Source organism: Phoca vitulina, unplaced genomic scaffold (genome assembly GCF_004348235.1).
Source record: "Phoca vitulina isolate PV1807 unplaced genomic scaffold, GSC_HSeal_1.0 scaffold2, whole genome shotgun sequence".
NCBI lineage: Eukaryota > Metazoa > Chordata > Mammalia > Carnivora > Phocidae > Phoca > Phoca vitulina.
The window spans coordinates 59,888,192-59,901,211 of NW_022589705.1; the positions used below are offsets into that span (position 1 = coordinate 59,888,192).

General features: G+C 35.3%; 1 protein-coding gene across 8 annotated transcripts in view; it reads left to right on the plus strand.

Moving 5' to 3' along the window:
- The window catches only part of TUT4 (terminal uridylyl transferase 4), a 124,126-nt gene that overhangs the window by 84,383 nt on the left and 26,723 nt on the right, over positions 1 to 13,020 (plus strand). For all 8 annotated transcript variants that reach the window (XM_032428971.1, XM_032428937.1, XM_032428996.1 and 5 more), the window contains exons 14-17: positions 230 to 930; positions 2,868 to 3,018; positions 8,791 to 8,877; positions 10,821 to 10,924. In XM_032428971.1, coding sequence (XP_032284862.1) covers positions 230 to 930; positions 2,868 to 3,018; positions 8,791 to 8,877; positions 10,821 to 10,924 — 1,043 coding nt within the window. The remainder of the gene's footprint in view (positions 1 to 229; positions 931 to 2,867; positions 3,019 to 8,790; positions 8,878 to 10,820; positions 10,925 to 13,020) is intronic.

Sequence of the window (13,020 nt, forward strand, 5' to 3'; positions counted from 1 at the left end):
TTCTTTTCTCTCTTTTCCCCTTAACATTTTTATTTTATGACAGAAACAAAGATGTTGCTATTGTGTTTCCCCTACTCAGTTTATAGGAACTCCCACTTAGACCTTAGGTTAGGAAAGCTTTGGGAAAATGTACTCTGCTGACAGTATAGCAGTTCAGATCTTTTGGGTAAACTTGGAATTGTAATTTGTTAGTAGATACTTAGCAACTGACCATTTCCTTTTTTCCTAGATCCATTTTCAGTCAAGAGGAATGTTGCACGGAGCTTAAACAGCCAGCTTGTTTATGAATATGTTGTGGAGAGATTCAGGGCAGCTTATCGGTATTTTGCCTGTCCTCAGAGGAAGGGTGGAAATAAATCTACAGTGGATTCTATGAAAAAAGAGAAGGGGAAAATAAGCAATAAGAAACCAGTGAAGTCTGACAATATGGCATCCAATTGTTGCATTCTACTTGGAGAAAGCACAGAAAAAATAAATGCAGAAAGAGGTCAGCCTGATAAATATGATGAAATGGAATGTACATCACAGAGATGTATTACTGAAGATGACCGTTTGTTGGTAAATGAACTAGATTTGGCTGAACTCGAACAGGAATCTTCCTGTCTTTCTACCAGTGAAGACAGTGAATTAGAGCCAAAATCAAATAAGAAACAAGATGATTTAGCACCTTCAGAAACTTGTTTAAAAAAGAAACTCAGCCAATGTAATTGCATTGATTATAAATCCCCTGACCCAGATGAATCTGTTGGTACAGACTGCAGGTCAAATATAGAAACAGAGAGTTCACATCAGATTGTGAGCACTGACACATCTGCTACCTCTTGCAACTGCAAAGCTACAGAAGATGCTTCTGACCTTAATGATGATGATAACCACCCCACCCAGGAATTATATTATGTGTTTGATAAGTTTATTTTAACCTCTGGCAAGGTAGGATACATTTTGTAAACAATCTGTAAGATTTTATGGGTTTTTTTAATGACTATTTATAGTTTTTAGATTCAGAAATGTAAAAATAGCTTCTGTGATGGTAGACTTTTATATTTTGATATATATTTTCACTTTTCCTTTTTACATTTTTTCCTATACTTGTCTTTAAAGAGTGTATATAAAACCTCAAAAGGTTTCAGCACTCTATTACTAGTTGGTTTATTTCACTTTCTCATATAAAGGATTCATCATATATTTTATGAAAATCAGTTTGGCAAAGGCAGCAAATATTTTAAACTTTATGTTTATTTTTTCTTTTAAAAAGAAGAATACAAGGTTTGTAAATTCTAATAGTATTCTACTTTAAAGTTTTGTTTGTTTGTTTTGACATGGGGTGAGTGAATATAAATTTAATAAAGATAGATGAGCAGAAACTTAAGATCAGGAACCAAAAATATGAAGAATCCAGATTCTGTCTCTGTCATTGAGCTTTTCTTTGGATATTGGCATATCCTTTATAAATTAATGGAGTCTTAACTTTTCTACTTTTAAAGTGGGATAATCTGAACTTTAACTTGATAAATTATGGAAAATAAAATACCCCAGTAACAGAAAATAAGCAGTAACTACTTTGTTAATAAAAGAAAGTTCTAACTAAGTCACATTGCTTCAAATGCAGTGTACATAATTGATATATCAGCACCCAAGATGAAAAAAAGATTATATAGATCATGTGTAAACCAAGTAGAATATTTTTTTAAAAACCTAGAAAGTTATCCAGTTTTGTTTTATCAATAATTAGTTATTGACAATCTTTAAAATTTTTAACCTAATTACTAATCTGTATTTCTTCATTCTTTGTAAGGATACATCTATTGCTTTTTTTGGGGGGGGGGGTTGCAGTATTTAGGACATATGGACTGTTGAAAGGATGAATTAAATGGCAGGTTTTTAGAAAAGCCTCATAATTATATAACTGCAGTGTACATTTTTTGTTCTCTGTACTTGTTCCCCCTAGAAATTCCTTTTCTAGAATTTAAATATGTCATTTAAAAAAAAAGTTTTGAAAAGCTAATGAAAATTCCAATGGTATTGTTAATTAGCTCATAGCACAGCATTCCCACAAGTAGAGGTTTCTGTATATAATTTACATCAGAGTTCATGGCTAGGTAAATGATCAAGCTAATCCTGGAGGAAGAGGCTCTCTGGGATCTAGGCATTTTATAATAAAGAAAAGAATGATGCTCTTCCTTCACCGTATGTTTTTTTCAGCTAGTTGGGATACATTTTTACTGTTTTAACTACCTGGCTGGTAGTCTATTGGAATACATTTTAAATGGTGGTATAGGGTTTGCAATTAACTTTGTGGCTATTGCATAAGAGTTATTCCTTGTATGAAGTGAAGTTATTTTTTGAGTTCAGCCCTACAGTTGGTTTCTTGAGTACCATGTTAATGTAATAAATTGAACCAACTAGCCAAGTGAGGGTTTTCTAATTGATTGACTATGAAGATAGAAGATGTTTGGAGTGAAATGAAAGGTGCCACTTGAAATTTCTTTATAATCTACTTTGTTAAAGATTTCAGTAGGTTAAATTAATGCACGTATTTCATCTTGGGAGCTGACTGAAATGTTTGCATTAACCCATACATATTGCGTCTTCTAGGATTTCCTGTATAGCACATCTCTGGGTAAATCTGATCTTGATAATATCATTTTAGTGGGGAGGAAGAGTTAAATTGGTTAACTTAAAATACGGTTTTTACATTTAACGCTGTATTTAATTAATACTCTTTTATTTTTTTTTTAAACCTCCTGGAAGCACAGGTTATCAGAATTGAGTTACGTAAAAGAGTCTTTTTGGACCTGCTCTCTAAGTGATGATGAGTCCCTCAATAGTTTATTAGATTATTAGATTATTTTTTTACCTTTGTATAGCCACCAACGATAGTATGCAGCATCTGCAAAAAAGATGGCCATTCAAAAAATGATTGTCCAGAGGATTTCAGGAAAATTGATCTAAAACCTCTACCACCAATGACAAATCGATTTCGGGAAATACTTGATTTAGTATGTAAAAGATGTTTTGGTAAGTCTTTTATTACTAGAGCTATTCTGAGTAGATTCTTTCCTAGGTTTTAAATATTTATTTTCTTATTTGAAAACAGTTTGCTTACAGTTTGTTTTGGTAGAGGTTTTTTTTAATAGTTTAGAGACCCAACAACAGACACTAAATGCCTACTAAATGCACAGCACTGTGGTAAATGCCAACGGGAATACAGGGTCCATATTATGTGTTGCTTTTAAAGAGCTTAGACTCTGGATCTGTGCTGTTTAATATGGTAGCCATTATTTAAATTTAATTAAAATAAAATTAAAAACTAAGTTCCTCATTTTTACACATCTCAAGTACTGAGTAGTTACATGTGGCTGCTGAATTGGACAGTCCAGATAGAAAACATTTCCATCATTGCAATGCTCTTGCACAGTTCTTCTCTAGATGGATATATGATATGTGTGAAAATTTCCATAATTGGAAGCAGAATATATTACATGCTGTAGTAGTGGTAAACAAAATGCAGTGCAAACACAATTTTAACTGGGGTGGATCAGAGGAATTGGAATTAATGATGAGGCATTTGAGATGGACCTTGAACTGCTTTTTCAGATCTAGGAGATTATGCACAAAAGTATAGGGTGTATAATTTCTTTGGGAGAAGAATTGCCTTGGATTTGGTAGAATAAAAGAAAGATAATAGAGGGAGATAAGGCTATAATATTTTGGGACGAGTCTTAACATACCTTTATTCAACATTTATGGTGTACCTGGGGTAAACCTTCACTCAGCAAACATTTTTTTTAAATAACTTGCTGTGTCCCAGATAAAATAAAATTTCTGATGTCATAACATTTAGTTCCCCATCGTAATATTTCCCCCTAGACTTCCCTATCCCAGTCTCTTGCCAGGTAACCAGTTAATTGCTTTTAGTCACTGTAAGTTAGTTTGCATTTTCTAGAGTTCTATATAAATAGAATTATATAGAATGTACTCTTTTTTTTCTGAGGTGGGGTTCTGGCTGCTTTCATTTAGCATAATTATTTTGAGATTCATCCATGTTGTGATGTGTGTAAATGTTTCATTCGTTTTTATTGCTGAGCTGTGTTTCATTATATGGATGTGCCACAATTTGTTTACCATTCACCTGTTGACTTGTTTCCAAATTTTGGTTGTTATAAATTTGCTCTGTACATTTGTATGTGGGTCTGGGTATGGATATATGCTTTAATTTCTCTTGGGTCATACCTAGGAGTTGAATAGCTGGATTGTGGCACATTTTCTCTCCCAGCAGCTTTATTAAGATATAATACATTTGTTTTTATTTATTCATTCATTTATATGAACTCATGGATATTTTATACTTTGGGTTATGATCCAATACTACTTTGTTGCTCATATTGTTCCAGATTTGGCTATTGGGAACTCTTTCAGTTGGTTCCTTTGACTCTTTAATATACCCCCATCAGTGTGTGGGTTTTTTTGTTTATTTGTTCATTTGTTTTTTAGCACTTCCTTACTTTCTGGCACTGCAAGATGCTCCAGGCTCATCATGTATATTTTCCACCCCAGTCCTAGAATTAGAAATTTCTCTGAAGAGCCCTGGTTCTTTTTATTGGAGAATGGTATTAGAAACCAGGATCTGGAAGCTAGGGTACTTACTATTATTGGGTGTTGTTGCTTTTAGGCCCTCTCTGAGCGAGAAAATTATGTATATATACTAACTTAGTATATGTTCATATCTGTAAAAATTTCTATATGTGACCATCTTATATTAAATTAAACATGACTTTGTACTGATGGCTCCAACTTGAATGTATTACCATATGGCTCATTCAAGACTCTTCTTTCTGCTTATCTGTAAATTTCCCACTCCCAACAATGAGAAACCTGGCTCTCATCATCTGCTACCCATTTATTTAATTGTCCCATTTAAGTACACATGTATAACATTATCAGAACTATTATCTAATACCCCTATGGGAAATAACTTTATCAGAGTACAGTATACTTATGTGTATTCCTTTTGCCCTTAGTCTTACAAACTCCACTCATTTTCAGAGTTATTTAGGTTATTACCTTTTCCCTCACTCCCATGAGTAAAGTTGTCTTACACATCTTACACGTGATTCTTTTGTTACAGCCTGCATTCCATCCTGAGATTCCCCAACCTCCTAGATGATTTTTTAAAATTTGCATACTGTAAAGTTGACTCTTTGTGGTGCACAGTTCTGTGAATTTTGACAAGTGCATTGTGTTATGTATTACCATTATAGTATCATACAGAATAGTTTCACCACTTTAATAATAATAATAAAAAATCACCTGTAATTCAGCTACAGGTGTACCTTGGAGATATTGTGGGTTGGGTTCCAGACCACCACAATAAAGTGAGTGTTGCAATAAAGGGAGTCAAATGAATTTTTTTGTTTCCCAGTGCATATGAAAGTTACGTTTACACTATACTGACATCTATTAAGTGTGCAGTAGCATTATATCTAAAGAAAAACAATATACCTTAATTAAAAAATACCTTATTGCTAAAAAATGTTAACCATCATCTGAGCTTTTAGTGAATTGTAATCTTTTTGCTTGTAGAGGGTCTTTCCTCAGTATTGATGACTGCTGACTGATCGGGGTGGCTATGGCAATTTCTTAAGATAACAATGACGTTTGCCACATTGATTGACTCTTCCTGTCATGAATGATTTCTATAGCATGTGATGCTGTTAGATAGCTATTTTATCCACAGTAGAACTTCTTTGAAAATTAGAGTCAGTTTTGGGGCGCCTGGGTGGCTCAGTCATTAAGCGTCTGCCTTCGGCTCAGGTCATGATCCCAGGGTCCTGGGATTGAGCCCCACATCGGGCTCCCTGCTCCGCGGGAAGCCTGCTTCTCCCTTTCCCACTCCCCCTGCTTGTGTTCCCTCTCTCACTGTGTCTCTCTGTCAAATAAATAAAATCTTAAAAAAAACAAAAAAACAAAAAAACAAAATTGGAGTCAGTTTTATCAACTATGTTTATCAACTTTATCAACTAAGTTTATGTAATATTCTAAATCCTTTGTTGTCATTTCAACAATCTTCACGGTATCTTCAGGAGTAGAGTTTATCTCAAGAAACCACTTTCTGTGATCATTCATTAAAAGCAGCCCCTCATCCGTTCAAGTTATATCATGAGATTGCGGTAATTCAGTCACATCTTCAGGCGCCATTTTTTATTCTGGTTCTCTCGCTGTCTGCACCACATCTGCAGTTACTTCCTCCACTGAAGTCTTGAACCCCTCAGAGTCATCCATGAGGGTTGGAATCAACTTCTTCTAAACTCCTCCTGTTTATGTTGCTATTTTGACTTCTTCCCATGAATCACAGATGTTCTTAATGGCATCTAGAATGGCATCTTTCCAAAAGATTTTCAGTTTCCTTTGCACAGATCCATAAGAGGCAGCTATAACCTTCAAAATGTATTTCTTAATAGGACATGAAAGTCAAAATGACTCCTTGATCCATGGGCTGTGGAATAAATGGATGTTGGGTTAGCAGGCATGAAAACAACCTTAATCTTAATGTAGATCTCTGCCAGAGCTCTTGGGTGCCCAAGTGCAATGTTAATGAACAGTAAGGTTGAATCTTTTTTTCTGCAATAGGTCTCAGCAGTGGTCTTAAAATATTCAGTAAACCATGTTGCACACAGTTGTGCTGTCAACCAGGCTTTGTTCATTTATAAAACACAGGCATAGTAGATTAAGTATAATTCCTAACAGTTCTAGGATTTTCGGATTGGTAAATGAGCATCGGTTTCAGCTTAAAGACTCCAGCTACATTAGCCCCTAACAAGAGGGTCAGCCTGTTCTTTGAAGCTTTGAAGACAGGCATTGATTTTTCCTGTCTAGCTATCAAAGTCCTAGATGGTATCTTCCAATGTAAGGCTGTTTTGTCTACATTGAAAATCTGTTGTTTAGTGTGGCCACCTTCATTAATTATCTCAGCTAGTGATCTACTGGGTAACTTGCTGCTTCACATTGCAGTTTTATGTTATGCAAATGGTTTCTTTCCTTAAACCTCATGAGCCCACTTCTGCTAGCTTCAGACTTTTTCTTCTGCAGCTTCCTCACCTCTCTTAGCCTTCATAGAATTGAAGAAAGTTAGGGCCTTGCTCTGAATTAGGCTTTGGCTTACGCAAGTGTTGTGGCTGGTTTGAGCTTCTGTTTAGACCACTCACACTTTCTCCATATCAGCAATAAGGCTGTTTCACATTCTTTTTTTTTTTTTCCTTAAAGATTTTATTTATTTATTTGAGAGAGAGCACAAGCAGGGGAAGCTGCAGAGGGAGAGGGAGAAGCAGGCTCCCCCTTGAGCAGGGAATCCAATGCGGGGCTTGATCTCAGGACCCTGAGATTATGACCTGAGCCTAAGGTAGACATTTAACCGACTGAGCCACTCAGGTGCCCCTCGTTCCTGTGTTCACTGAAGTAGCACTTTTAATTTCCTTTAAGAACTTTTCCTTTGCATTCACAGCTTGGTTGTTTGGTGCAAGAGGCCTAGCTTTCAGCCTGTCTTGACTTTTGACATGCTTTCCTCACTAAGCTTAATAATTTCTAGCTTTTGATATAAAGTGAGAGACGTGATTTTTTTTTTCTACTTGAATAGTTAGAGGCCATTGTAAGGTTATTAATTGGCCTAATTTCAATATTGTTGTGTCTCAGAATAGAGAGGTCTGAGGAGAGGGAGAGAGATGGGGAGAATGGCCAGTCAGGGAGCATTCAGAACACATACAACATTTATCGATTAAGTTTGTCATCTTATTTGGGTACAGTTTGTGACACCCCAAAACAGTTATAGTAGTAACATCAAAGGTCACTGATCACAGATCATCATAACAAGTACAATAATAATGAAAAAGTTTGAAATAGCGTGAAAATTACCAAAATGTGACACAGACATAAGGTGAGCAAATGCTGTTGGAGAAAAGGTGCTTGATAGACTTGCTCAGTGCAGGGTTGCCACAAAACTTCAATTTGTGAAAACCACAGTATCTGGAGCAAAAAAGTGAAGTGCAATAAAATGAGGTATGAGGTATGCCTGTATTCACCTTGCAACCACAGATGCTACGTTAGTTTTTCAAAAGCTGAATATTAGTTTAAGTCATTGCTGTAAATTACTGCTTTGTTCCTATTACTGTATTAACTCTTGGGGATGAGTCTAGAGGAGGAGATAGAAAAAAGACTGTTCTTAAGACCATGTGGTCTTATTTGGAAAAATAATATGAATTTAAATGAAATAACTAGAAAATTGTTACTAGTCACTATAAACTGGCAAGTGGTTTAGGGAATAAGGAAATTCACTTAAGAAGTCATTGAAGGCTGTGTCTGGAAGCATCTTAGAGGGAAGATATGAATCTTGACCAGACATTTGAGGGAACTTAGGTTTGAATGGGTCAGGTGCCTTACATAACAATATTGAGTATAGACTTACAGGTAGGAAAAACAAGCATGTATATGGGAAAAGAGCAGAATGTCTGAAGAAAACAATATTAAAGAATTTTTAGAGGTAAATATATTTTGTAGGCATTTCATAGGGAAAATGATCATGTGAAACATACATAAACCTATAAATATATTATTTTTCTGCTGTCCCCCTGCCCCTTCCTTCCCCGGTAACATTTATGATTTTAAAGTCAGAGAAGTTAACAAATAATGAAATTTTAAGTAAAGAGTTTAGGGTAAAAAATTGAATACCTTTTCAGATTCCATTTTCCTTACTTTTCTTTTTCCTTTTTCCTTTTTCTTTTTTTTTTTTTAACTTAGATGAGTTATCACCACCCTTTTCTGAACAACACAACAGGGAGCAAATTTTAATTGGCTTGGAAAAGTTTATTCAAAAAGAATATGATGGTATGTCATATATTAAAAATTGATTGTTTTTGTTATTATAGCCACCTAGTCTGAGTTCTGTTTATTTTTAAAGTGTTCATTGAATGTTATGTTTTAGGTGCTATTCTAGGTGCTGGGAATACAGTACCAATACAAAAGGTGAAACCTGCTTTCGGAAAGCTTATATTAAGAAGGGTAGACAGATATTCAACTAACAAAAAGGTATATAATGTAATATCAGGAAATAATAAATGCTACTAAAGTGTAGGAGTTAAAAGGATAGCGATGGGGGTAGTTCTCTCTACTATTAGGGTAGTTCTCTCTGATAAAGTGACGTTTGAAGAGAGCCATGAATAATGTGAGGGAGCAAGTTATATGAATATCCAAGGAGAGAACATTCTAGAGAGAAAGAATAGCAAGTACATATTACCCCAAGATTGAATTATGTTTGTCGTGTTTGAAGGCCATGCAGGACATCAGTGTGGCTGCAGTGGAATGTGTGAGGTAGACTGTAATAGATGAAGTCTGAGAGGTAGCCTAGAGATTGAATCATTAGAGCCTTATAGATATTGGTAGAAGGGTTTTGAATTTTGAGTGTCTAATGAGAAGCTTCGGGAAGGTTTTAACACTTAAGTGACATGATCTGAGAGAATAGAGTATAGGTCCATAAGAATAGAAGCAGGAGGAGCAATTTAGGAGGCTGTTGCATAAGTTCAGGTGAGAGATAATAATGTTCTGGAAGAGTCGATGAGAAGTGGTCAGATATAGGATATTTTGAATGTAGAGCCAATAGGATTTGCTGACGCTTTACATGGTAGATATGAGGGGAAAAAAGGAGTCAAGGATGGTTTCAAGGCTTTTAGTAGTTGTGTGATATTATTTAACTGAAATAGCAAAATAGCAGAAGGAGCAGATTTGGGGTACAGGGGTGAAAAATCAAAAGTTTTATGGCCAAATATTTTAAAAAGGATAAAGAATTGATTTATAATCAGAATGAATTTGTACTTGTAAAAGATAATCTGTTACATACTATAGGATTCCATTTTCTGTTATATTTGTTAGTATGGAAAGTACTGACCAAATCTAAGTCTGTTATATTAAACCCATGCACATTTTTATTTGCTGATGAACATAGCTTCTTTTATGTCTCTCAGTTGCCATTGAAATTTCAAGTTGGACATCAGAACTGAATTGGAGAATTAGGTTTTGAAAATACAGAATTTCTTATCTAAATATATAATGTGAAGAATTAATAGCGAGAGAAACCCAATCCAGTTAAGCAACAGCTTGCTTGAAGTGGTACCTGTTACTGAATGACACTAAATATGAAAGGATAACTCTATCATAATTTATATCAAATGGATTAATCACTCACTTTGGGAGAATTAATTCTGTGTACTAAGGTGATATTTATAAAACTACTTGAATTGTGCCTGAAAAAACTCTTTTATTTCCAAAAGATAAATCTCTAAATATTGAACTTTACTATTGGTAGTGATGTGGAGAATGAAGAAAAGTAGATGAATTTATGAGATAGTTAAGTTGAAAGAAATTAATGGACTTGGTGATTGTTTGGATGTAGAAGCTGAGAGGGGTGTTAAGAACTACACATGTATTTCTGACGTTGGCAGTTGAGTAGATAAAGATACTATTTGCTGAGAATAGGGATTATAGGAGCAGTAGTAGGTTTGAGGTAAAAGCTGAAGGCTTAGTTTTGACTTTTTGATTTTATGATGCCTGTAGAAAAATGGAAAAAGCAGTTAGAAACAAGGATTGTGAGAACTTAGGCAAGAGATCTGGGCTTTAGATGAATATTTTGGAATTTCTCAGTATATCTGGCAACGGAAGGTATTTAAGCCATAGAAGTAGATAAGATCATCTCGTGTTAGTCCATTAGTGGGTAATAGAAGGCTCCTCTTTCATGCTAATTATGAAACTTTTGACTTTTGTTTTCCTTTACTTAGAAAAGGCAAGATTGTGCTTATTTGGCTCTTCTAAGAATGGATTTGGATTTCGTGATAGTGATCTGGATATTTGTATGACCCTGGAAGGCCACGAAAATGCAGAGGTAAGAGTTAGTGTTTGAAAAGAGATGTAGAAATTTATTTTCTTCCAGGGGTGAATGTATTTTAAATTATGTATGTGGTATTGATAGAAATATGGTGTCATTCTTCGTGTAAATATAGTAGCAGTAGTAGTATTTGAAATGTAAAAGCATTTAGCACTATCATTTTAGAAGACATTCAAATGTCTAAGTAAGTAAATTTACTTAAAATTCAGTAATTTTATTTTATTTTTTTAAAAGATTTTATTTGTTTATTTGAGACAGAGAGAATGAGAGAGAGAGAGCACATGAGAGGGGGGGGAGGGTCAGAGGGAGAAGCAGACTCCCTGCCGAGCAGGGAGTCAGCCCAATGCGGGACTCGATCCAGGGATTCAAGGATCATGACCTGAGCTGAAGGCAGTCGCTTAACCAACTGAGCCACCCAGGCGCCCCAAAATTCAGTAATTTTGTAACACAAAAACCATGTCACTAAGAGTTAAAAGTGCTTTGTGATGAATTTTTGGAAAAAGTTAATATAGAGTTGCAGTTTTTTTCATTGGAACCAATATGAAGCTGATGCTACTGTAGTGAACACTGATCTCATTTCCTCTGTCTTTTCATATCTCTTCCATTAGGTGATATCTTTGTATCACTAAAGATAGAAAATAAAAGTGAACATCTAATTTATAAATGGATTGTGTTGTACGAGTTAATTGTAATTTGGGGGCACTTAGAACACATTTTTTTCCGTAAAGCAGTGTTACAAATGTCATGTTCTAGGATAGCTTTTAGAAACTAATTTTGGGTGGGGAGGGGAACTAACATTTATTGAGGCCTCATTTCATTCTTACAACCACCTTCGAGGTAGATAATTTCCCCCATTTTACAGATGAGGAAACTGAGGCTTTGAGAGATAAACTGACTTGCCCAAGTTCACACAGCTAGTAAATGTTGGAGCCGGGATTCGTACCCAGGTCTGTCTCACTCCACAGTTCATGCTCTTTCCATTGTATCTCACTGCTTCCCTGTAATTTATTTAACCCATAATGTAGCTGAAATATAGTACTAATAGTACTGTAGAACCTAACCACTACTTTTGGAGTTTCACTGTGAGATGCCAGGAGCAGACCTTCCCCCAGAGCAGTCTCAGCAGTGAGAGTGGGTACTTACGCTTTCTCTCTTTGTGTACCATTAGCAGTGGAAACAAGATTGTCCAAGCTCCAGTAAAGAAAGGGACTGATTGGACAGGGAAGTATCCCAGGCCTTCCTAGCAGCAACTAGAAAGGAGGGGATCCCTGTAGTTGCTCCTTCCTTTACCAACATAACTGTTGGAATTTATGTCTCAAAATCAGGGACTGCTTGCAAGATTGGGGTGTGGCCAAGCTTCTGGCATCTGTAGTGGTGTCAGTATAGCCTCTGTTGTACTTTAAAAGAATTCAGCAGAATAGTGTACCTATGTGTTTCTGAATTTTTTTTCAAAAGGTGGCTTTTAAATTGTTAGAACCAGAGTAACGATGGCAGAGTACAGATGTCTGGTAGATCCTTATTTCTGGCCCTAAGAAATTATTTCTAGTATTAACATTTTATCTTTTAAAAAAATTGAAAAATTGTAAATATTTTAGTTCTTCTTAACTAACTTCTACTCAGTGCCATCTACTGGAAAGAGGCTGCCTCTCTCTATTTTGAAGAGCAAGAATTGAGGGAATAGGAAATGATTTTACCCAGGGGTGGAGGTTAGGGTTTAGATACCTTCTATGTAAAATTTAATAATCAGATTTCTAATCACTAAGGGTTTGTCTGTTACATATCATCTGTGCCATTCACACTGGAAAGTTGAAGCAATGAAAAAGAACACATTTTCTTCCAGATGAGACATTGTTGAAACATAATTTAGCATAAATTGTATCCTTGCATAATAAATTTTATTATGTGTTAATTAGGAACTGTAGATTCCCTTGAAATCCTCAGGTTAAGCCGCAATGATTACTGCTCTCTAGTGCCTAAAAAGAACATGTTGGGGATATACAAAAGTGCTTTTAGTAGTAAGTGTGGGCACTGTGATGTATATACTGTTTAGCTTAACCTAGTTAATTTATAATGCCATTATCTTCCCTATTCCT